This window comes from Harpegnathos saltator, unplaced genomic scaffold, assembly GCF_003227715.2.
Source record: "Harpegnathos saltator strain DR-91 unplaced genomic scaffold, Hsal_v8.6 scaffold295, whole genome shotgun sequence".
NCBI lineage: Eukaryota > Metazoa > Arthropoda > Insecta > Hymenoptera > Formicidae > Harpegnathos > Harpegnathos saltator.
The window spans coordinates 1,433,779-1,457,928 of NW_020230089.1; the positions used below are offsets into that span (position 1 = coordinate 1,433,779).

At 50.1% G+C, this 24,150-nt stretch overlaps 1 protein-coding gene across 1 annotated transcript in view; it reads left to right on the forward strand.

The window, feature by feature from the left end:
• The window catches only part of LOC105188792 (discoidin domain-containing receptor 2), a 205,715-nt gene that overhangs the window by 161,104 nt on the left and 20,461 nt on the right, over positions 1 to 24,150 (forward strand). Inside the window, exons 8-13 of the mRNA XM_011150426.3 lie at positions 6,455 to 6,794; positions 8,525 to 8,715; positions 8,975 to 9,156; positions 14,066 to 14,188; positions 17,109 to 17,218; positions 23,541 to 23,741. Of these exons, the coding sequence (XP_011148728.1) occupies positions 6,455 to 6,794; positions 8,525 to 8,715; positions 8,975 to 9,156; positions 14,066 to 14,188; positions 17,109 to 17,218; positions 23,541 to 23,741 (1,147 nt within the window). The remainder of the gene's footprint in view (positions 1 to 6,454; positions 6,795 to 8,524; positions 8,716 to 8,974; positions 9,157 to 14,065; positions 14,189 to 17,108; positions 17,219 to 23,540; positions 23,742 to 24,150) is intronic.

Sequence of the window (24,150 nt, forward strand, 5' to 3'; positions counted from 1 at the left end):
AGTTTCTTCTCCCTCTCTTCCTCTCTCCCGGAGGGGCCAGAGAGATATGATATTGCGAATATCCATATCCGCTGCGTCGTCCTGCGCGAAGTGTACAGATCGACGAGCTGGAGGAGGAGACGACGATGGCGTGCCCGGTTCCTTGCATTCGCAAACACCGATCGAATAACAAAGCGCAATTACGTCACGTTGGAACATTCGTTATTTCACGAGGACATACGAGCGGGTGGCTCGAGAAAACAATGCCGCCGCGCGCCGCTGTACAACGCGATCCGTGGGTAAGCGATGTACGTGTGTGTGTGTGTGTGTGTGTGTGTGTATGTGTAAATAAACCACCACTACAACGCAGAACGGCGATTGGTGGTGACATCTGACGTGATCGGAACACCGGCGATCGCGGTGGTCTCTCGTCGGACAATCAAACGGGTTCGCCCGATCGGCAGCTCGGACTCTCGTGAGCCTCGCGAGGTCATGAGCTGAGCGAAGAAGCTCATGCACGCGCGCCTCCGACTCGGGCGGTGAATCACGGCGGATTTAAAAGGCGCGGCGCGCCGCCACTCGCCGAGCGCGAGATCAAGGAGCGCATTAGTTGCATTTGACGCGGAGCGTCAGCTGCCGCGGCGAGCTGGCGCGCGTTCGCACGTGCACCATGTCGACGTCGTCGTTCTCGTGCTCGTCGAATCTCCGCGATGAGCCGCGAGAAGAGACAGAGAGGGAGAGAGAGAAAGAAAGGAGCGCAGAGGGTGTAGCGACGAACACGTGCGATCGCGGAGCGAAAGTTCACATTTTCTTCATGTTCACCCGCGCCCCCTTCGGAGCTTTTCCTCTCCTTGTCGCTCCTTTTTGCCCGTGTTGAGGGAACGATGAGCGAGGGGGAGCGAGAGAGAGAGAGACACGTCTCATTGCGTCTCTCTGGACAATGATTTATATGCGATGAAGATCCGCGTAAGTTACGGCCCACCCTTGTCGCGATCACCCAACATCCTGATCCGATCGTAAATCTGGTTAGGTGCCGTCGCACCGAGCGGTGTATACGCAGCCAGAGAGTGTCTCTCTCTTTCCCCCTACGCTTCTGCTCTGTCTCTCTCTCTCTCTCTCTCTCTCTCCTCTCTCTCTCTCTCTCTCTCCCTGTTATTGTTTTGATGGCGAAATAATCGCACAGGCGACGTGACGCTATAATTAAACGGGGTGGTCGGTATCGCACGGGCCCCAGCGCGCTTCGCAAAATATTTATTCGAGGCGAAACAGCGTGTCGCGCGGTTCGATGCTAATTTCGTCTATTTGTCGTCCGCGCCAATCGAACGGAACGTCAAGCTCGAGCGCGGAGATTTAACCAACGCGACGCGACAGTCTCAATGGAGAGACAACGGCTCTCTTCCGCGACGCGGCTAATCGTGGCACCCATGTGCGTTCTGTTTTTCGAATCTCAGGCACTTATTCGCTTTTATTTTAACATACTTGATGTTGATAATGCTACCAAGACAGCTCATTTGTGTATTTACATTCCTATCCTGTTCTTCTTGCTCATTATTTTCATAATAATTCAAACTGCTTTATCGGTACGGTATAAATTTTGATCTTTAAAAAATTTGTTTCGATCTTGACCTTAAAAGACTTGAAAGGAAAATAAATATCTTGATCGTGTGCAAGATCCATCTTCGGACTCTTCGTTTCATTTGTCAGCGGTGCAGGGCTTCTAAAGCGAGCTTTTTAAACATGTTACTTTCACTCGACGACGAATCTGGAATCTCGCGCGCGAATCTTGTATTACTTCACCGATGTCGCAACTACCTCGAGACCGCTCAAGGCCGCCCGACTATGCCCGGTCACGTCGCGGCCTCTTTCTCGATTCGACCGCCCCGCGTCCTTTCGCCCCCTCGACATCGCCCACCCACAGACGCGAGGAATGTTTAATATCAGATTTCATGCGGGACCACGCGCCGAGGGTCGTCCTGCCCAGGTGAGCGACGGCGCTCATCACGCAGGCGAGCCACGTGAAGGTCGATATCAAACGCGACAGCGACTACAACGTCGTCGACGACGATGGCTTTGTTATCGCGTGGCGTAAACCCCGCTGAGAGTCTCGCGAGCGCGACCAAGTTCCGCGCTGCGAGCTCCGTGGCTCCTCCGCGGCTTCTCCAGCCTCCCTTGCAACTGTAGGAACATCTTATTATTTCCAGCCGGGGTTTCTTTCGCTGCTGCGCGCGGTTACGCTCGCCCCGGCTGTCTCTCGGCGAGCCGCTCTCTCGCCAAAGGACCACCAAGCTCCAGATTGCGTCCGAAAAAATTTGTTCCCACGTGCGAACGAGCGAACGAGTGAGCGAGCGAGCGAGCGCTTGGTAGTTTCCAAAACGATTCTCGACCCGGAAAATCCGACAGAGAACGGCGTCTTGCTTGCGAAAGCCAGCCCTGAGGTCTCTCCTCTCAAGTCTCCTTCGCTCTTTCTCTGCTTTTCTCTTCGTTCGCTTGCCCCATTCCTCCTGCCACAAAAATAAGAGCGCGTTTGGCGGTACGTACGTCGCGTTTTTCTTAAATTAGAATCTCGCCGCGACGTGAGCGAAACCTAACCCAGCGGTTCTTCCGTGGAATGCGACGTCGTGGATCACCGAAAGTGTATTTGAAAGCAATGTCTGTGAAAGGCGCGTGTCGGGATATGAAAGTAAAGTGGCTAATTTTTTTTTATTGCTTCCAAAATTAATTTTTCTTTTACGTCAATCATTAAAAAGTTGGCTAGGTAGCTTAAAATCAAAATTACTTCTTAAGAAAAAAATTATTTTTATAAGTATGAAAAAGATAGTAAAAATGTTAGCGCATTATTCTCGCGTATAGTTTATTGTATATTCTGATAATTTGGCTTAATATACTTGTGTGTCGGGTGTTGCCGAAATCGCAGTTACGCGTCTCTGCGGGGAGACTCGGATATCTAGGATGAGACGCCGCTTTTCAATGCCGATGTATCAGCTTTCAATTTCAATAATTATATAACAAACGTTATATCGGCGATTATAATGCCAAATGAAATTAATTCGGACATTACGAATAACAGTGGAATTTTATTTTTTAATTAATTCCAAATAAACTTTAATGGAATTTCACTCGCTCAATTAACCAGATAACTAGCGTGAAAAGATAAGATGGAAATAAAGAAAATGAAGAGAGAGAGAGAGAGAGAGAGAGAGGAGAGGGGAGGGAGGGAGAGAGAGAGATGGCACGCAATAATAAGCCTCTGTTGGATTTTTAATAAGAAAATGAAAATTTTCTCCCCGAATGACACGAAATCGATACACAAATTAATTATTCGATAAACTAAACATCGCGCCATGGACAGTAGACTTTTTCGCCATCGGCCGCGTACAATCCGTTTGGAAACTAATTGCTGAATTAATTGTTACTTCGTTATCAGTTAAAAATATGCTGACGCGGCGCATAACACGGCATATACATTTATTTAATATCCACACCGTGCGTTCTCTGCGCGTTCTCTCACCCCTGTCGCACTTTCCCTTTTCACCCTTTCGAGACTGCTAAACTGCAGACATTTACGAGATGGCCATGCGTTCATTTGATTTACTGCAATAATATGCAAATAGTCGACATAAAAATACACACCAGTGTAATTTAATCACGCAATGACGCGTTTAACATTAATTACTATGGCTTTCCCTCGCATTCGATACGCGCGTTACCCAACAATTTTACGAAAAAGAGCGAGAGAGAGAGAGAGAGGAGGAGGAACAAGGAGGCGAAAGTTAGAGAGATAACACGCGGCCAATCTTGCAGAAATTGCATCAAAACGAAGTTATTTTGCCGCACGTAAAACGACAAAACGAAGTTTTCGTAGCGCGCTGCGCCACGCTAGGGAAGAAAAAAAGAAATAAAAATTCGCGCAAGAACGTGCTGGAGAATTCCGCACGCGAATGCGGCACAAAAAGGCGTACACCGGGCTGCGGGGGTGACGGAGAAAACTCTGTAGCCGCCGGTATAGCCGTGAATCCGTGCACGTTGCTCCCGTGTGCGTGATTCTTTTTCGTTTCTTCCTGCATATATATACATTTATATGTATGTGTATGTGTGTGTGTGTGTGTGTGTTATTTCTTGTTGCGCTGTCCGGGCCGACTACCGAGGTAAAATGCAACGACAGAAATGGTTGACACCGAATTTGCCGGAGTGGAAGCATGCGCGACGACGACGACGACCGTGATGAAAATGCGATTTAAAATTTCGCGAGGGGGAAAAAGGATCGTCCGCGCGGGGAAGCAATAATTCTCGAAATACGCCGTCATTTTTCAATATAGGAAACAAACTACAGGAGATTATTCTCCCAATCTCCCAGTATCGTCCGCGCGCGTACGCTGTCGCGGAAGCCCGAGCGTTAATTTCACAAAATGAACAAACCTGCACGAACAGAGCGCGAGTAGTAATAAAATAAAGAAGAATAGGATAAAATCCGACGAGAAAATACCGTGTACGCAGCGTCGATGCGCGCCTCGCGTATGCAAGCTAATCCTCATTGGTGAATGCATTTCCCCGTAATTATTTATAACAAGATGAAACGCAATCCCCTTGCCGGTGTGCGACAGGAGAACAGAAAGAGGAAGGGGGCATCGAGCGGGAGGAAGGAGAGGGGAGAATACAGCAAGCCGGCGAACGACCTCATAAGGGACCGGTGAAAAGCATATCATATCGTTTTTCGTTAAAGCACATTATTAAACACCGCGAGAATGACGCGGTATAATTACGCTATCGAAAGAACAAATAACGGCAGTTTAATTACGCAATTTTTGCGTATAAAACAGCCCAACGACAAAAGCGTAATGCAATACGTTTACACGACGCGAAAGCTCCGTTGGTCGCTCTTTCATGCGATATCGCACTGATAATAAATGGGGGAATGTTATCTCGCACGCTTACGAGACTGGAAGAGAATATGTGCGTGTGTGCGATGTAACTGAGAGAGAGAGAGAGAGAGAGAGAGAGAGAGAGAGAGAGAGAGAGAGAGAGAGAGAGAGAGAGAGAGAGAGAGAGAGAGAGAGAGAGAGAGAGAGAGAGAAAGAGAGAAATGAACACATATATACATACATATACATATGACATATTCATACACACATACACACACACACACACATCCTTACGCGTAGCGAACTTCGCGTATCCTCGTAACATTCTTAGTGAAGTTGTACGTCAAAGCGCATATAGGTTAATTACGCGCTCCACATATGTTCTCACGCGTCTATCTCGTGCGTAAACGTTTTGTAATCTTCTCCTGCTCAAAGGTAGATCTTCGCGCGTACCTTATGCACGATTAGCTTAATCCCCGCGCATAGACGCGCCTCCGCTCCCTTCTTGAGAAAAGCTTCGCTTCTGTCTCATCCGTGTCACTTTCTGTGTATATGTATATATATATATACATATGTGTGTGTGCATGTGTATATATATACGCGCGCGTTTAGACACTCGTGAAAATTAAGAACGCGAATAATAAACAGCGAGCGAGAGGAGCGCGCGAGAGGAGTCCTCTAATAATAAACTACGTGAGGATGCGCCGCATGCGCAGGGCAGAAACGCGCTCTCTCGCTCTCGGCCGGCGAAACGAATCGAACTCGACCGCGACTGATACAGAACGATATAGTACGGCCATAACCAGCAGCACCAGCAGCCATAACGTGTAATGATATACAAGAGGGATAATAGCGTCGGAAATAATGTTATAATAACAATTATATTAATTGCAAGCGTAATGCCGCGGTAATCATGATACCGTCGCAGTGCGTCAAATTTCAGTGCGTATTGCGTCCAACTACGCGTTTCCGTCCGCCGTCCGATATGTTTTCGGGTGAAAAAGCAAAGAAATAAAACGAGCGAGCGCCAAAAAGTGACGCAGAAACGGGTTCCGGATTATTTGAAAATGCGGATTTCGGCGGATTCGGGAAAACACTAAAGTGAAAAAGAGGAGAAAGATAAAATACACGATACGTAACAGGAAAAACATACCGCGCTAGGGGGGCGAACGTTATTTGTCTCGAGTATCTCGTAAATTTATGTACGCGCGAATCTATGATGAGTTGCATACAATACAAGCTGAATCCAAGTGAATGCAGTGCCCCAGTCGGGAATATTGGATCGAAACAAAAATGTTAAATTAAAAACAAAAATTCGGCACGTAAAGAGAGTACAAGTTCCATAAATATTTTCCAAGAGAGGAAAAATTCTTCTTTTGAATATATAATAATGAGCTTCTGCAAGACTTACCATTGAATATATTTTTAAACTATTCTCGAAGAAACACTCTTGCTTGAAGGTAAGCATTACCTGAAAGCAGGAAAGTAATCGCTTTCCTTAACAGCGGAATGACATTTTTCTCTTTGCGAGAACGCACGCGTAATATTTTTCATCTCTCGCGTCATGAAACGGTGACTTAAAAATTCTCCCCTTTTCTCTGTGTTTCTTCCCGCAGACGTGGCGCACGGCAACTTCACGCCCGAGGAGGCACCGACGACCGAATCGCCGATCCAGAGTGACGTCTTCGTCGAGAAGAACGGCGCCGCCGAGGGCGAGCTTCCGGTCTCGACGGCGAAGCACGACGACCCCACGTACATGGCGGTCGTGATCGGCGTGCTGACCGCGGTGATACTTCTGCTGGCCGTGGCGATATTTCTGATTGTCTCACGGCACCGGCAACGCAAGTGTTTCGCCAGCCCGATGACCGGCAAAGCCCCGTCCCACCTAGGCTCCACCTGCGCCACTGTCGAGAAAGGCGCGGCGCTGATGGCGTACACCTTGGAGGACGACGAGAGGTAAAGGAATTACCGACCGCCTCGGTAATAAGTAATGTAAAAAGAGAGAAGCAACGAGCAAGAGGGCCGGTGTAAATCGCGTCTTTGAAGCGTCTCGTTAAAAATTCGTGTGCACTTTCGCGCAAATCCGCCGACGGCATCGAATCCCCGTCCGTGATTTACTCGGACGGGAATCGCTGATGAGAGACGAAGGGAGGAAAGTCCGAAATCAGAGATTATTTCAAGACGATCTTCGCCCGATGTTGACAATCGTTAACCTTCTGAAATGATGTCTGCTAATTTGACAATAATTAACATATTAGCCACCGACGATAACAGATTGGCCAACTTTGAGTGATCATCATTATTTTCTACCGACGTTCCCCCCCCTCTCTCTCTTTCTCCCTCCCTCTCTCTCTCTCTTTCCCCCCCTCTCTCTCTCTCTCTCTCTCTCTCTCTCTCTCTCTCTCTCTCTCTCTCTCGTTTGTTCGTTATACAGCCGCTGCATGTCTAGACGAGCGGGCACACAGAAGTTGGCGAACACGCTCCTGCTTTTGCATCGCGAAACGCGATGCTTAACGATAATACACGAGAAAACATGCCGCCGTCGGACCGTCGCCAGGCAGACCGTCGTGCTCCTCATTTCTTCGCGGAGTTTGTGTTCGCGCAGGACACGGCACGATGACGGAAACGGCTTTCCAATAAACTTTCCATCCACCGTGCTCGTTAGCGAACGTCCAATAACGTCCAATAACGGACATCCTCGGGCAATATATCGAGTTTGTGCGGCACACGAATGTCTCCAGAGGAGAGATTCTCCGGCAGCAGCAGCCGCCGCCGTCGTCGTCGTCGTCGTCACCGTCGCCGCCGCCACCGCTTCGGTAACTTGGAAGCATCCCGCGCGCGCGAGTCAGCTTCGGCATCGATCCCCCGGAGCAGCCTCGGCCGCTTTGTGCAACCCGATATTGCAGCTGCGAGCTTCTCTACCAAAAGAGACCATGTAACGTGCAACTTGAAGTAGTCGCGCGCTCGCGAGCGCGAAAACGCCGGCTTTGCGCGCCGGCCTTTGACGGACGCCCTCTTTCCCCCTTGCCGTGTACAAAATTCGCGAGCGGAAAATATGTTGTCTCGAAACACACTCGGAATGCGTAAGCGAGAAAGAGAGAGAGAGAGAGAGAGAGAGAGAGGCACGCACGTGCGCGCCTCGCGATTTCTTCCACGAGCGTGTGCGATGCGAAACGCAATTCGCTATTGGACGGGCTTTTCTGCATTTCTTCTCACAATTATTTCATTTCCTCCCTTTTCTGCCAAGCTACTCCGAATGTGTACTCCGCGTTTCCTCGAGTGAAATTTCACTCGAAAAACGGAGCTCGAAGTCGAGTGACTTGTCCGCTCTGAAACGTCGAGCAGCGACATTTTTCCGCGAGGCTGAAGATCTGATATATTCTACCGTCTCATAGAATTTGATTCGCTGTAATCGGCCGAGAAAGTCGGCTCGTAAGGATTACAAGTCCACTTCAAGTTCGAGCGGGACTTTCATTCTCGCGACTCCGCGAGAGTGGCGGTGTTTTCACTATCGCTTCCTGAGAATTTTCTTCCCACGAATTTTCGCTCCGGCAGATTTCAAGAGAGTTCCCTCCTGCGAACGGAGAATAGAATCAGGCGGTTGCGATCGCGATTCACAGAGCCTCACGCACCTCGACGAAGACTCCCAGCTGACGAATCGACCAGCAAGCCCCTTTCGCTTTCAGGTACGCGGGCGGCTCGTTGCCGACTCTGCCGCGCGACCTCGGCAATCGTCTCCTGGACATCGTGAAGCTGGACGACTACCAGGAGCCGTACCAGGCGCTCAAGTACGCGCCCTACTACAGCTACAGCACCGTCGTTATGGAGATGAAAGACATGATGCTGAACAACAAGAGCACCAACATCAATCACTCAGGTATGCGACGTTCGTACACATCTCCACGCACATCCGCCCACACCCACCGACGACTACGCGTATTACGCGTACCTCGCGCGCGACCACGCACTTATGCGGGAACATACACACACACACACACACATACAAATGCATAAACGCATACGCAGAACGGTTCCTGTGCACCCACACACGTCCCGGCAACAAAGCATTCGCCCTGACCGCAATCAATACGCCATTCCCTTCTGCGCTCGCTCCTCCTTTGCTATATCATCCGCAGCGGTGTACGCGAACGGTGCAGTTGACACGTCGTACGATTATGCGGTACCGGAACTCGGCACGGTGCCTCTGCTCAATCAGGACGCCGGCGCCGGCCGCGGGGCGACCGTCTCCAACGCCAGCGGCGACCAGGACAGCCTCTTCTCCAAGAGTTCGCGCGGCACCAAGACCGAGGACAAGAAGGTGAGGGAGAAACATTTGCGCGCACAAGCCTTATCTCTTCCTCCCTGCTCTTCCTCTCGAGGGACCCGATGATCCCTTTCCCGTCGTTGGATCTCGCGGTGTTACAAAGTGAGGCGAGACGCCGACTATCCTCGCGTCTCGAGTTTCCCAGCGCGCGAGTTTCCGCCAGCGGGAGAGAAAAAATGGCTAATCTCACACTGAGAATTTTCCGTCGAGATTTAATTTCCTGCTTTCGGCGCCAGTCTTGCGTCTTCTTGTCATTTTGACAAAAGGAAACTAGCAACAGCAATATGCGTATTATGTTACTGTCAGCAACGCTACACAGCAACGTTCGCTACGAAAATAACGGGGAGAGGGGAGAATACCCTGGTAACAATTATTATGGTTTGTAAAATTCCAGTCCCTTTCGAGGCCAATCATATTCTCTCGTGGTTCCAACGAATGTTATTTCAGTGCGCAAATATAGCCACTGATATCAAACAATTTCTTCGCCCTGCGATAGAACGGAACGAAACTCTTCAATAAACCGCGCGATAACGTCGGAGTATCGCGAGAGTATGAGAAGTTAATCGAGGAGAGTCCGGGAGAGAAGTTAAATTTGTCAAATTAAAAAGAATAACACAACGACAAATCGCACGAGCAGACTCGCGTTATTTTCGCGGAGCGTCTGTCCTCGGTATTGATCCACTTTGTTAGTGTAAATCAAATCACTCGTCGTCGACTGTGACAAACGACGCAGCGCGAGAAATCGCGACACCTCTGATTTTCTATGATTTATGTTCGTCCGTTTATCCGACGTATGCGCAATATCGCGCGAGAACGGCGAGGAGCCTAAATTAATCGCGAGACCGAAGGAAAGAGCGACGACGTTAAAGTTCACGGCTCGGCTAATCCCGGCGCGTGCACTGTATAAATAAAGAGGGTTGCCCGAGGAGGGAGGAGAGAAAAAACAGGGAGAAAAGAGAAACAGAGCGTATATCGTCGGAGTCGAAGCGGTCGCCATTAAGCTCCGCTCGGGCGCGCGCGCGCGCGCGGAGGAGGTGGGGGGGATAAATTCGCAATTAATAATTTAAATCAATACGTGGTGGAACGAGTGCGGAACATTTGGGGCGGATATACCTCCCGTGGGTACAGTATGCCGTGGCTCGTATGCAGAATGCCAGAAGAGCGCGCGAGGGCGGAAAAGAGCGCGGATACCCCCGCCCCCCCTCCCCGAACGAACGTCGAATGCGCGAGACGATCCCTTGGGTCTTCCATCGGCATAAAAAGAATCACGGGGTCGTGGCCGTAGGTCAATCTAAAAGCGCACGTTGCGCGCGCGTGTGCGTGCATCCGCGTGTACGTGTATGTGATTGTGTGCGACCGACATTGACAAGCGCTTTTTGTCGCGCTATCAGTCGGTGCGATCGGTGGAGAGAGCGGCGGCGGGTGCTTCGTCCGCGATACGAGATCCCCCGTCGGAATGCATCAAGCCTCGCTCGAGTTTACTTTCCATATACAGAAATAATAGGCCGTGAAAATATCGCGGTGAAGAATCGCGCGCGCGCGTGTCGATCGTTATCGGATTAAAGATTGTTTCCATGGGATCGAAACAGTCCTGCAGCAACGTGAAAGGTGACGTTTGCGGAAATCAAGTTTCCTTCGCGGAAAATCCATGTAAGATCCTGTTATTCAGATCGAAGGGGGGCGGTGAGAGGGTCAAAATTGTTAATCTCTTCACAAACTACAGTCGTTTTCGGCAGCAAGCATCTGTTGCATCTTTCTAACAAAATAATAGACGACATGTACGATGTGCAATTTCGAAGAGTGGAAACTTATCAGATATTCGAAACTTCGAGATTACGCATACTTTCGAGAACTGGGAGAGTTCGGGTAGCGCGGAATCCTCGAAATCCTCGCCGCCAAATAACCGACAGAGCTGCTCCACGACGATTCTTTTTCCCGCTGCGAAACAGCCGCGCTGCGCGTTTATCAGTTCCATCTCTAACGGGTGCAGCTCCACGCTCGACGTAGGTGCGCTTGATGCGTAAAAAATAACGTCAGCCCCGTCACACCGGAAACAATTAACGCAGCGATCTCCGCGAGGATCGGTGGCTCGCGAGATATCATCCCCGTGATGGGCGCGACACGACCTCGCAAAAGGATAATTGGCGCGAGCCAACCACCCGCTCTCGCCCACGCTTGCAGCGTTGCAAAAACGCGAGCGGCGTGTTGCGGCGCTCTCTTGCTTAGACAATAAATCGCCATCGGGGCTCGTTCATGTCGGAGCTGGAAATCAAGCCGGAGACCGTGACCTGTGCACTCTGTTGTTGTCGCGCGCGAATGCCTCATTCGTTCGTTCGTTTGTACGGCTGACCGAACGGTCGATCGATCGATCAACCGATCGATCCTTGTCCGTCCTGTAAACGAACCCTCGGCGACAGGACGCGTCGACGGGAGGCGTTCCGCGGGCTACTACGCTCGCCGCGGCGCGGCCGCCGCGCGTTACCCTCGTGGAATGTATCATCATTACGCGGACCAGTTCGCTCCGTTAATTGCGACGAGAAAACGCGTGGTGTAATCACGTTTCCGAGCGGGCCGCGTCCCCAGCCGCGACATTGCAAAAATATTACGCGATAAAGGTTGATTTCACGGTCACGCGTGTCCTCCGTGTGTGTACACATATTTCCCTCGAGTGGCAGAGGGCAGGCTGGACGGCCCGTTGTCTGTATCCCCCCCTTCTCCGCGACGGCGACGTATGAACCGGCGGAATTTCATGACGCGGGTAATTTCTTTTTTTAAGAACCGCGTGATGCGCCGCGTCGCGTCGACGTGACCCCGAGTCGCGTTTCACCGCTGCGGCAAGGTGACATTGTGGGTGTTACATGAGGATGAATTATTCCCGTCGGAAGTAAATTGCGCTGATCTTGGATTACATCGGATTATATATGCGTGTTCCACGCACGTGCGTGCGTGTATGCACACAACACGTCGTCGCGACGGACTATCTAGCCTGCCCATCGACACGTATTTTCTCGGAGGACCACCACGATTAAACACGTATATCCCGCGCGCGCGCTTTCTCTCTCTCTCTCTTTTTTTTCCACGTATATATCTCGCCGATGGGAGAACGCAAACGGACGTCGAAAACTCGCTGACGACTGTTATTGCGAGTTTTGCGAACGCAACCTGTCTCGCTCGTTAGTCACACGACAGCGAACGATTCAGACGTCAAACGCGCGTGTTCTTCCATCCCCCCTCGATCCTCTTCCTTCCTCTGTCTATCTTTCTCTCTGTTTTTGTGTTGCAACAGTCGCCGTCGAAAATTGAGATTTCAGCGCGCCCATGTCGGCAAGTATAAGAGAGGAACACGCTTGATAAGCGCTCCCCCGTTTCCACCCCCTCCCCCCCCGCGTGATCGATTCTCTCCCCCCCCGAGCCATGAATGCGAACAGCTTCTTCACCGTCGAGTGAGTCCTTTCTCCGCGGCTACGGGGATACACGTGTGTCCCGTGGGTAGACACATCTGGTGTATCGCGGTCTGCGTATGGTTTCCGCAGCGCGGAGTCGAGATTGATCCGGGCACAATGCTGCGAACGGGACGCTCCAGATTCGAAAGTGCCCGTCTCTACGTCGAGACGTCTGCGCGTGATTGACGGCCGACAGTGCCACTCGAAACAGTCAAAACATTTCACCCCCGTGTCGCGTGCTGGGTCTGGCCTTGACGCTTCGCAGCGACGCCAATCATCATCCTTCCTGCGCGTACGCGCGCCCGCACCCGCGGATTCGCCGTTATCCGGGGAAATGCGGGGAGAATCGGCCGGATGGATACGCGTGTCCGCATCCTCCGCGTCGTCCTTCCCGTTGATACGCCTCCACCCGCACTCTCGCTCTCGCTCGCGGCAGGAGAGTATCGATGTTGTGGGTTGCCAGCCGAAGCGTCGCGTCGTCGTCCGGCGACGCGCAAGTGTGGGAAGTTGGCACCCCGGAGTGCGGACTTTTCGCGTAATGCACTTCGTAGCATTCGTTCTCATCCGCAAATCATTTCCTCCGGAAACGGAAATCTCGTCGCCGAGTAAAATATCGTCATGGCGCATCCTTGATCGTAAATGTGTAGTACGATTATTACAGCCGGGGAAAGCGTCTGTATGACGTTAATGATCTTACATGCGCGTCCCGCGACTTTCTGTTTTATCAGAACGACAGCGAAGATAATGCTGGCGCCGAGAAAAGTTATAATGTCGGAAAGATCGATTATTTCCATTCTTTCATATTATATTATTAGGATATAATTTGCAGAGAGAGAGAGAGAGAGAGAGAGAGATGACTATATAATTTCAATTATGATTTAATGAAGCCACAATCTCCGCAATCAACAAATTACTTGCAAACCGTATTACATCCTCAAAGGATCCGCGAATAATATCGGCAATACTCCTCATCGCGTTATTTCCCCTCGCTGCGCGCTACGACGACGTTTCTGCAAAGAACTCCTCCGCGAGGGGCACGCTACGTGAGCCTTTTATATTATCTCATCGAGACGCTGATCGTAGATCGAGGGAGGGAGGAAGGCACCTATTGCGACGGGAATAGCGCAGTACATCTTATCTAACATCCCGCGTCTCTCAGTCCATCTGAGGCCTTTGAGAGTCGAAACGGGACGGCTCACGAGCGGCTGGACGCTCGCTGAGACCGCGAGAGAGACTTGTCTCTCGCCGTATGGCCTCTTCTCGCGCTTCGAGGGGTGAACCAACCAAGCGGCCAGCCAGTTTTGTCGGTCGTTGCCGGTCGAAAGACTAACCGCGCAAGTAGATCCCGCGAGATAGCCGCGCGATGCGCCCCGGTGCGCGCGACTTAGCGTGATCGTAGATCGTCGATTATCGTCGGCAAGGCAAGGCGCACAATGCATTTGCGCTTTCGTGTGTTGCAGTCGCCGACTCAACAGGAGGTGCTCTCGGCCCTGAAGAGACGTCTGGAGCAGACCAGCGTACCGCTCTTCCCACGGCATCGCCTCCGCATGCTCTCCAAGCTGGCCGAGGGGGCGTTCGGAACGGTAATGACATTGTTATTGCGCCGGTGGAACGAATGCGTGTGCGTGTCTATATGTTTTCAATTAGACGCGCCGTGCCGAACAGGCGGCCCGACGCGGCGGCGTTACCGCTAATCGATCGCAGTTAGCGTCAGCGATATTTCAGCCGCGCGAAACGCGCCGGGAATAGCCTTCGCTCGCGATCAACCCGCGTTCGCTTTAGCGCCCGCGTTCGCGTTACTCAAATATATATTCCCGTTAAATCGCTCGAAGATCCATTACGACGAAAGATCGGGGGAGCGCACTCTCTCGTTAATTTGTCGGGCTTCGCGATTTGATTTCTTATTTTTTCTTTTTTTTTTTTTTTAGCACACTGACTGCCACCACATTTATTCCCTTACTGTGTTTCTGTACTTTCGGTAGTTTCGGTACGGTGGATAAATGCAAATCGCGATTCATCTATTCGCGTTAGCTCGTTTCATAGACCGCCTATATCGGCTATATGTATTTATACATATTTCATTTTTTTCTTTTTTAATTTATTTCGTTACACATTAATTTAGATTAATGTTCTGTACGTAAATTAGTGAGACACGGTGATATTATAACATCGACCCAGCAGTCAATGTGTTGATGGTGTACTTGCCGTGGAAAATTTGCCACCTGCCATCGGTAAATTTCGGGGACTCGCTTAGACCAAGACAGTTAAAGAAACAAACATCCTTTTTGCGGATAAATCTCTACCTTTACATATTATCTATAATATTAAATTATAGTTTAGCACTGAACTATATAACGTACTGGAATAAATATGGTTTCTGTCCAATAAACTCAAGACAAGAGAGTGTAAATAGTAGAGAGTATAAATTTGTATGTCTGTCTTTCACGTGCTATCTGCGCAAAATCAAAACTATTGCGCGTCGGCAAGGCAGATAGAAGTGTCATTTAAAGATGAAGAAAATACTGAATGAATTATCAAGATTTTTGATCGATTCTTGGGGGAGGAGTCGTCATGATATTTCATTTCTCATCTTATTTGTGCATTTATTAGATTTCGCAGTCGTAAAATCTTCCGTGAGCTCTCATCGGCTTCTGCGATCTATCTTGATTGATTATCTCGAGGCGATCCTCGTCTTACAATCGCCGCGGTATGCGACTGAGCCGGGCAAAATTCGCCATTCCAGTTCGTCATATAGTTGAATAGCGTTTAGTTCGACGGCTGACACAAAAGGCCGCGCGTCGCGTTTCGCTCCGAGGCGCGGAGCGCACTCTACTCCGCGATATGGCGCTACGTTAACAGGGGAATTCGGTTATACCGTTATAACAATTAATTTATCAATAGCACGCGAGCGCGCGTGCACGATCGCAGCTACATGTTCTCACGCGAATGCGCTCGTCCCGCGTTCGCCCGTTGAATGGACACGCAGGACGCGAACGCGCGCGCTCGTCCCCGTTTCCTCTGCTGCGTTGGGACGACGATCTCTCGCGAAATCAATCCGTTTGTTGGCCGCACGGCGCGCACCGGCAATTCAGGCCGCGCCGGATGCGCAACAATACGTCGATTAACGAAGTGCCCGGGGTGCGTTATTCTTCGGCGGCACAATGGCGCCTCGTCGGGGTCGTCGAGGATAATCAGTTTAGGATGCGTTAGAGCGGCTAATAATTCCCCTTTGTTTCCCGTCCGTTCCGTTCGTACCGCGACAGCGGCGCATCGTTAATGACGACGCCCGGCATCGCTGGAACGTTTGTTTCACTCGCTCGCTTGTCGCTCGCGAGGGAGATTACATCCCGCATGCACACACGCACTCGTGACTTCCCACGAAGCGTGCGATCGCACACGTCGATCTTCGAGCGCTCGCCGGCCGGTCGACATGCGAAATCGCGCGCGCGCGCGCGGCTGACGAATGAGGAAAAAAGGAAGCCGGCTTAGCCGCGCGCGTAATATCGCGCGATGCATACGACGGGACGATCGGTTATCTTCCGAGCCTGCTTCCGCGCTGCTTACGTACCGTCGCGGAATCCGCGGACTTCCGACGTCGCCCTGTCCCCGCGCGGAGCGAGTGTATTTTCACATGCCGCGAGTTAATGAAAAGAATATACTTCTTGATCTTTCTCCCTCTTTTTCTCTCCCGGTGTGTTACTTCAAGTGGATAAAATTGCGAGACGGCTGACCGAGCTCTCTTTCTTTCTCCATGCCGCTCTCTCTCTCTCTCTCTTTCTCTCTCCCTCTCTCTCTCTTTTTCTGGGCAATAACACGAGGGAAAAAGACGCGTGGAAAATTTCTTCGCTTATGTTTAATTAAATTTTATCGTGTCGCGCGCGCGAGGGATCCCTGCTTCTTAATTTCCAAGAATAAGACGTCGCGAGACGAGTTCGAGAAGTGAGCAATGAAGTCTGATCGCGCTCGAGATCCTTGGAACGGTCAATTTTCGCAATCGCGATTCGCAAGGCGTGATTAAAGAGATGTGTTGTGAAGAGAATTTTCGGCCATGTTTCTTTTGTTAATAGCAACTTGAGAAACACAACTATGTTCGATCAAAAGTATCCGCCAGTGTTATCCACCGCTTTCAGAAAAATTATCTAATTCCGCATGTGTAGAGTTTTTTACTTAACTTTACGGCAAACGACTCGTTTTTCGGGGCAGGAAAATCACGAGCGATTCGATTAACTTTCGCAAGCCGCTGATAACAAGATAAAAATGATCCCGTCGTAACATTACGTTATCACAACGTTATTGTTGCCGTCTGCGTATAATCAGACGAAACGCGACACGATGGATTATCGCCGACTGGCGCGTCAACGGCAAAATCGCGGCGAATCTGCGGAGTCGACTTTCACAGCGAATTTATTTATCTCCTCTCTCGGTGATGGCGGCGGTGGCGGTTGCTCCACGCATGTGGATACACGTGTGCACGCACGATTTAAACGAATTATGCTCATAAAGGTGTACGTGGCGGAAGCTGAAGGGATCCCAGAATACGGAACGACGGCCACCCTCGGCAAGCGACTCGTCGCCGTCAAGTTTTTACTGCCGGAAGCCAGCGAGAAGGAAAAGTGAGTATACACACGTCTATATGCCGCAATTTGCATTCTGTTTCGTTACGACAACGCTCGATTGACCGTGCATGTCTCATCTCTCTCTTCTTCCTCCAGAGGAGGAGGAACAGGAGGGCGAGGCATTCTCCACCCCCCACGTACGCGACGATAAACCTTTTACAACCACAGGGAGACGCGCGCTCTCGCCTATCCGACCGCGTTCGCGATTTTATGCGCCGTCCGGCTCTTACGTCGACCGACAGATCGCGAATTGTTGCTGCGCTTCCGTGAGCGCATCGCACGGAACCGAACGGCGATGAGGGATAAAACGCGATTTCCGCGGAGTACGCCGCGAGACAGAGAGCAGCGATCGATCGCGAAAGGCGAAGGTGGATGGAGATGTGTGCACACGTTCTCACTCGGCTAACCTTCTTCCCCGGGCGCTAAAGCGCGCGTGGCATATGGAAAAATGCAGGATCGTTAGAGAAAATTGAATGGAAAAATCGGCTGGATGCGAGCTGCAGGCGAATCGACCAGCCACGCCGAGTCGAGAATTAGCACGGTGTTGAATTAATCGCAAATTGGTATGCTAAGTTGATCATAAATTAATGTTCAATTAATCGCGAATTAATGTTGAATTAATCTCACGCTCTGCAGCGTTCTCGCATGCAGATCAATCGACTCACGCGAGCCTCCTCACGGCTTACGTTCACTTTTTCCTGCGGTTGCTTTTAGCCTCTGCGCGCGAGATTCGCCAAGTTGGCGACCCGAAATGCGGAGTTCACGCGGCACTCGTTCATTCGTGATTATTTGTTCGTAAATTTTCCGATCTAATTTTAATCTCATAAAAACGCGCACTTGGAGGTCTTACTTTGGCAGACCTCGTGAAGATAAGACTGTCGCGGTGACAAATAGCAAATTTGATGAGGCAATCGTTCCCGCTTCTGCGAATAACTGAAAAATAACGAATCAACGACGCCTACACGGCCGGAAAACTCAAAGAGCCTACTGTGCGCGTTAAAACTGCTTTGCCGATTGAAACGCCTTGCTACACATTCTATTTCTTTTTTCCGTCCCGGAAAAATTCGCGACCCGACCAGCCGAGTAGTTCCGGCCATTGGACAATTCGGCTGGCCCGGCCCGCCGTCTTCGTGGCCGCGATCCTCGTGGCTGCGAAGGAGGAGGAGAACGCGTCTCGCCATGAGATCGAAAACGAGATTCGGGCTACGAACGGGACAGAATGTACGCTCGCAAAAATGCGACAGCCGAAGAGGAGTGAGGGGAAGGCGAGGGCGGCTAAATTATGCGCGGCCGGCAGAGAAAGGGGGAGGGGAAATCGCAGCAACGTTTCTCCCGGCAACGAGATACATCGGATTTGAAGCAAGCAAGAGAGAGAGAGAGAGAGAGAGAGAGAGAAGGAGAAAGAGAGACGGGAAGAGTGGGTTTGTGATTCTGCCCAAGCGTGTTTCCCCGGGCGATGCGCGACGTCCCGCGTCGCGGCGTTCTCGCCGAGGAGAGGAAGCCCCGCGGCGGCGAAACGTCCGGATATACCGTTCTCGGACGATCGTTCGCGGCTATCGCGTCAGACATCAGAAAAAGGCCAGTTCGATTCCACGAATGGAACGGATTTGCATACAATGACCGGGAGAGATAGGGTATCGGGGATTCGGCTCTCTCTTTCTGTCTCTGTCTGTCTCTCTCTCTCTCTCTCTCTCTCTCTCTCTCTCTCTCTCTCTCTCTCTCTGCCGGCACTCTCGGAGAGAGCCGACGCGCGGGACGGGCGGGACACCTCGTAGCGGAGATGACAAAGCTTCCTTCCGACGAGCGGCGACGAAAATCGACGATCCGCCATTGAATAGTCGGCACCGGAGGACGCGCTCGCGCTCTCCTCTTCGCGTCTCGGGTCCGAGGAGAAATTTCGTCGACCGCCCCGCGCGGGTAATCTGTCGGACGTCTGGCAAGACGCGGGGCAGAATAGCGAGCGATTCGCTTGATTTAGCGTGCACCGGTGCGCCCGTCAGCGCGACGAATTGCGCCGCGACGCGATGCGACGTTCCGTGGCCGTGGTTGCCGATGTCGAGCAAAGACAAGAGTCCGGCGGAGTAATCAAGTTTTCGCATGATCGATTTGCGCATCCCGCTCGTTTCTCGAAGGTATTATTGATCGTCGAGCGTTCCTCGACTTCCGTTTGTTCTTCCACTGCTCAACTACGATCTGGATTGCCGCAAGTGTACGCTAAATAAATGCAATTTTCGTTTCTTTGCTTTGTTCGTTTGGTGCGTTTGGAAATTTCATTGAATCTCTCTCGTCTTAAACGATGTAAATTCACGCAGACATTTGCTGAAAATATTTGCCCTCGTGCACGGGATATATTTCGTGCGTTAATTGATGAAACGTAGCAACAATGTTATAACATTTATAATATTAAAACAACAATATAACGATATTATAACGCGTTGAGATTCTTCCATTTATTAATTTCTGGGTCTCAACTTTCGCCAAGGGAGCGCGCGCCTCTTCCTGCTGAAGTCGCGTGTATTTTAAAAGAAGCGCCGAGGGTGCGATAGACGGGTGCCCCTCCGGCGCCGGGAAACCTGGAGCCCCCGCGAGGACCGCGAGAACGCATCCACGCGGGAGCGAGGAGGAGAGGAAGTGGGAAAACAATCGCGCGGCTCTTTTCGCAATTCCGCAATCTCCCGGCGCGCGCAGCCCCGTGCCGTATTTTAGCCGACGCGCACGCCGAAAGATATCCGCGAGAGTCCGGCGCGTCTGTGTCTGTGAAATTAGCACGACGTTTGAAAAATTATTAAAAGACAATATTAGTTCCAGTAACATTTTTCATAGTTCTACAATTCCTGATAAAAATAAAAAAAGGTTCCGTATTCTTAATATCAAAAAATCGAAATTGAAAAAGAGTGCAGTAAGTCGACGGCATGACACATTTTCACCGAGCGTCGTGCTGGCGCCAAAGGTTAAAATTAATTTAAAAATAGTTATACGGCGGAACAATGACTGCAAATAGTTGAATTGTACGAAACTCGTAGTAGAACAAGTGCCGTCAAAAGTGCAGTAAGTCGACGGCATGACACACTTTCACCGAGTGTCGTGCTGGCGGCGAATATTTAAAATTGTACAAAATTGTTAATTGTTGGAATTTTGTTCTGAAATGTTCCATAGTTATAGAACCAGCCTAGAACTAACGGGCATTCTCGTCAAAAAGCGTATTATTCACCGGCTTCTTGTACTTTAGAGGAGACTGTGTCGCGCTGGAACGTGAAGTTAGCACATTTTTTCAATTTCAATTTTTTGGTATTAAGAATATGGAACTTTTTTTTATTTTTATCAGGAACTGTAAAACTATGAAAAATGCTACTGAAACTAACATTATTTTTTAATAATTTTTAAAACCTCGTGCTAACTTCACAGACATGGCGCGTCTGGCTCTCTCACGCAACAAGTCCCCTATTGCGCGACTGACTTATGGCGTCTCGTGACTGCAGACGTCGTCGAGAGAGACTCACCCTCGCCGCGAGCAGCAGCAGCTGCTCCACCGCCGCACAGCCCCTAACCGCACCCTTACGCGCGCGAGATACGAAAACGCGCAGACCGCTGTCCTTCGTCTCGGGGAACAAGCGGTGACACGGCTCGTTCGAGACTCGTTTTTCCGCGCGCGTAGAGGACGTTGATGTACGCCCTTTAAACTTTTGACAAACGCCCTTTAACCCTTTGCTGCATAGTGGTCCTTCCAGAGTGCCACCTATCATCCAAGCTTGTTTTTCCAATAATTTAAATAATTTAAATTCCAATAATTTAAATTTTTCATATATCTCTTTAGCATATTTGGTATTGTTGAACTACTAAAATGTTCCTCTAACTAATATACATCAACTTTTAGAGTCATTTCAAATAAGTAATTTATTATTAATAAGCATATACTGAACAAGACTGTCATTTTTAGAGAATAAATTCGTTTGTATGAAATTTTAAATAATAACGTACATTTCAGAGTCATTATCTTTAAAAACCTCCGAGTAACAAGTTTCAAGCGAATTCGATTGATTTTGAAAATTTCATCTGCCATATTGAATCCGCCACATTGAATTTTGTATTTTTCGCACTGGATTTGTAATCAGCGATCCTAAAAACCTCCGAGTAACAAGTTTCACAAAATTATATTCATTAGAGAAAAACAAAGGGTCAGGTGTTACATAATTATCTTACGATAATCGCGAAGCTCATTTGTGTGTTCAGCCCTATTTTAAAGCTGAACTTGCTTATTTTCTAATTGTCAAGCTGAAGCAACAACGTTGCACATAAGAAGAACAGAATTTGGAATTAGTCTTTTTCGACATGAGCGTCCACCATAATCTGCCGCCTAGCACTCATTGTTTCCATCGTTAATAGGGCGCCTTATTTTTGTAATAATCTTTGCCGTCAATAACAGTTTCTCGACATATATAATTATTTCATCGAAGGACGCTGCCTTCGCATGGCGGGTACTTGCCGTACCTACTTCGCTACGCGTATCGAATTACTGAATTCGACTCTTGAACGAATGACTCCTGAATTCGCTTCAACACCGACGCGTTCATCGCATGCACATCATTGTCCGAGCGCTCGCGCGTTTCGCGGGAATGTCCTCTTGGTGCGATTATAAATGAGAGTGGACATCGCATTGTATCGCAGGAGAGACTGTGTTGACGGCAGATAAGGCGTGTTTCATGCGTCACACGTCTGGTATCACGCTAGTCGTAGCGCTTCCGCAGACGCTTTATTATTAAAGATAACACGCCGTAGTCTCGCTCGAAACGCGCGGATGGATCGCTCCGTGTTATCAAAAGCGGAGCACCCACGTTGCCCGTCGCATCGTTTTATTGATTCTTCTGTTATTCGTAATGTTGCCGCTACGAACCTCAGCCGAAGACGCTTAAAATTCCGCGGGCGACGTCACGTGCGCGCTCGCGACGCCGTAAACGCCGTCATCGCGGAATCGGAAACGGTCGACCGCGTAACCGGCTGCTGATGCGGTGCGCGCGCGCGCGCGCGAGAGAGAGAGAGAGAGAAACGACGAGAGGGAGGCAATTGAACCGCGAATTGCGAACTTTCGGCTAATGTGACGTCATTAAGCCGCCTTAGGGCCAACGGCCTGGTTAAACGCTATTTTGCATATAACAATACAGTCCAACGACGGCCACGCACCTCTCCCTCTCTCCGTCACGTCGGATCTAGAAGTAGCGATAATCGCACGCACCGCAGCGCGCGAGATCCGCAATTTATGGTGAATCGATAGGCGACTACGGGCCGCCCCGTAGTTTTGTTAACGACCGCATTAAGCTATCACGCGCCGAGTGCCATTACCAAGTCGATCGTAAGTAAGTCCCGGAGTAACGGGCGCGTGCAGCTCGTGGAAACGCGATCCACCAGCCGGCCGGCCGGCCGGCCCGTGGTTGGCGAGTAGCGAGCTCTTGCGTTTCCCTTATCCGGAAGTACGGTCGCGATCCAACGAACCGGACGCCGCGCCGTTAACAACGTCCGTACGATCCTCGATGCCGGAATGTAGAAAGTGCAGCGCGATACGAGAGTCATTAACGCGAGATGGACGTCGATGACTCTCTCGGTCGGCGATATCGAATTTTACTCCCCGTCACCCTGATATTTCACACGTATCTCTTGCGCCCGCGTGTATCTCCTCTTTTTTTCTTTCTTTCTCTTCTTGTTAGAGTAGATTGTCATTGTCGTTGACACTCGTGGAGTGCCGCGGCGATGTGACACTGTGATACCACCTCTCGTGTGTCTCGTTAAATCATACATGAGGTATGATCGTTTGGGAAAAATCGGCCGTACTCGGCCGTACTCGGTGGAGAGAGTCGACAGACTGAGAGATGCATGCGACTTGCATGCGACTTATTCGCCGTGGCTTTGGTCGCTTAATCATCGCTTGAATTTTTGTACCAGCGCATCTCATTCACTCATTGATATGAGATATTAGTCAACTGCATAGTCAAAATCAAGCGGTGAAAGATGATAAGTCATCTTTTAGTCTGGGACGTCATCTACTTATCGTGTTTTCGGTAATTCGATCATTAGGAGGAGCTTTCGTACAATCAAGGAAAACAGACGCAGTAACGAGACGCGCAATATTTGGTCAGCCGTCATCATCATAATAACGTAACATAATAAATCCCGTCGCGACGGTGACGATGGGGGGTGAAAGGTTAAAATGCGACCAGAGTGCGGTCGGTTTGGGACAATAGTCGCGAAATCTTGGCGCGATCGTAATATGCTGATTGCGAACATTCGACTCGACTTACCAAGCAACGACATGGCTGATCCCGAACAGGTTGGACTTCCAAAGGGACGTGAGGATCTTGGCCGCTCTGGAAGATCGCAATATCGCACGGGTCCTGGGTGCCTGTTACCGCGAGGAGCCGTATTGCGTGGTGATGGAATACCTGGAACACGGGGATCTCTGTCAGTTCCTCAAGACGCATATCACTGCCGAGGACGCGCATTCCATGCCGATTGGCGTCAAGACACTTAGGTGAGTTCAGTCGGCGACGCGGCTTGACGCGCTAATCCTCAACGCAAATTAATGCGGGTGAGCTCTCTCATTACGGTTAATTTCCCTCTTTTTCCTTGCCGCTCTCTTTCGGAAAACTCCTTCAAAATGATTATTTCGACGCTAATGAGTGCTCATTAATAATTATCTCCGATCTTCGACGAGAGAGGAAAAATCAAGAGCGCGCGGGAGAAGGGGAAAGAGAGAACTGATGGGAGTTTGAAAATCATTAAACTCTTCCGATGTTTGTGTCCCTTTGATGCGATATACAACCGATATTGCCTCCAATTATTTTTCTGCTGACTTGTTATTTCATTGATGGAGCGACCTGGGCACTGTTTATTAAAACATTCGCTGTCGTTCTATTTTTTTCCGAAAAAATGGCACGCGC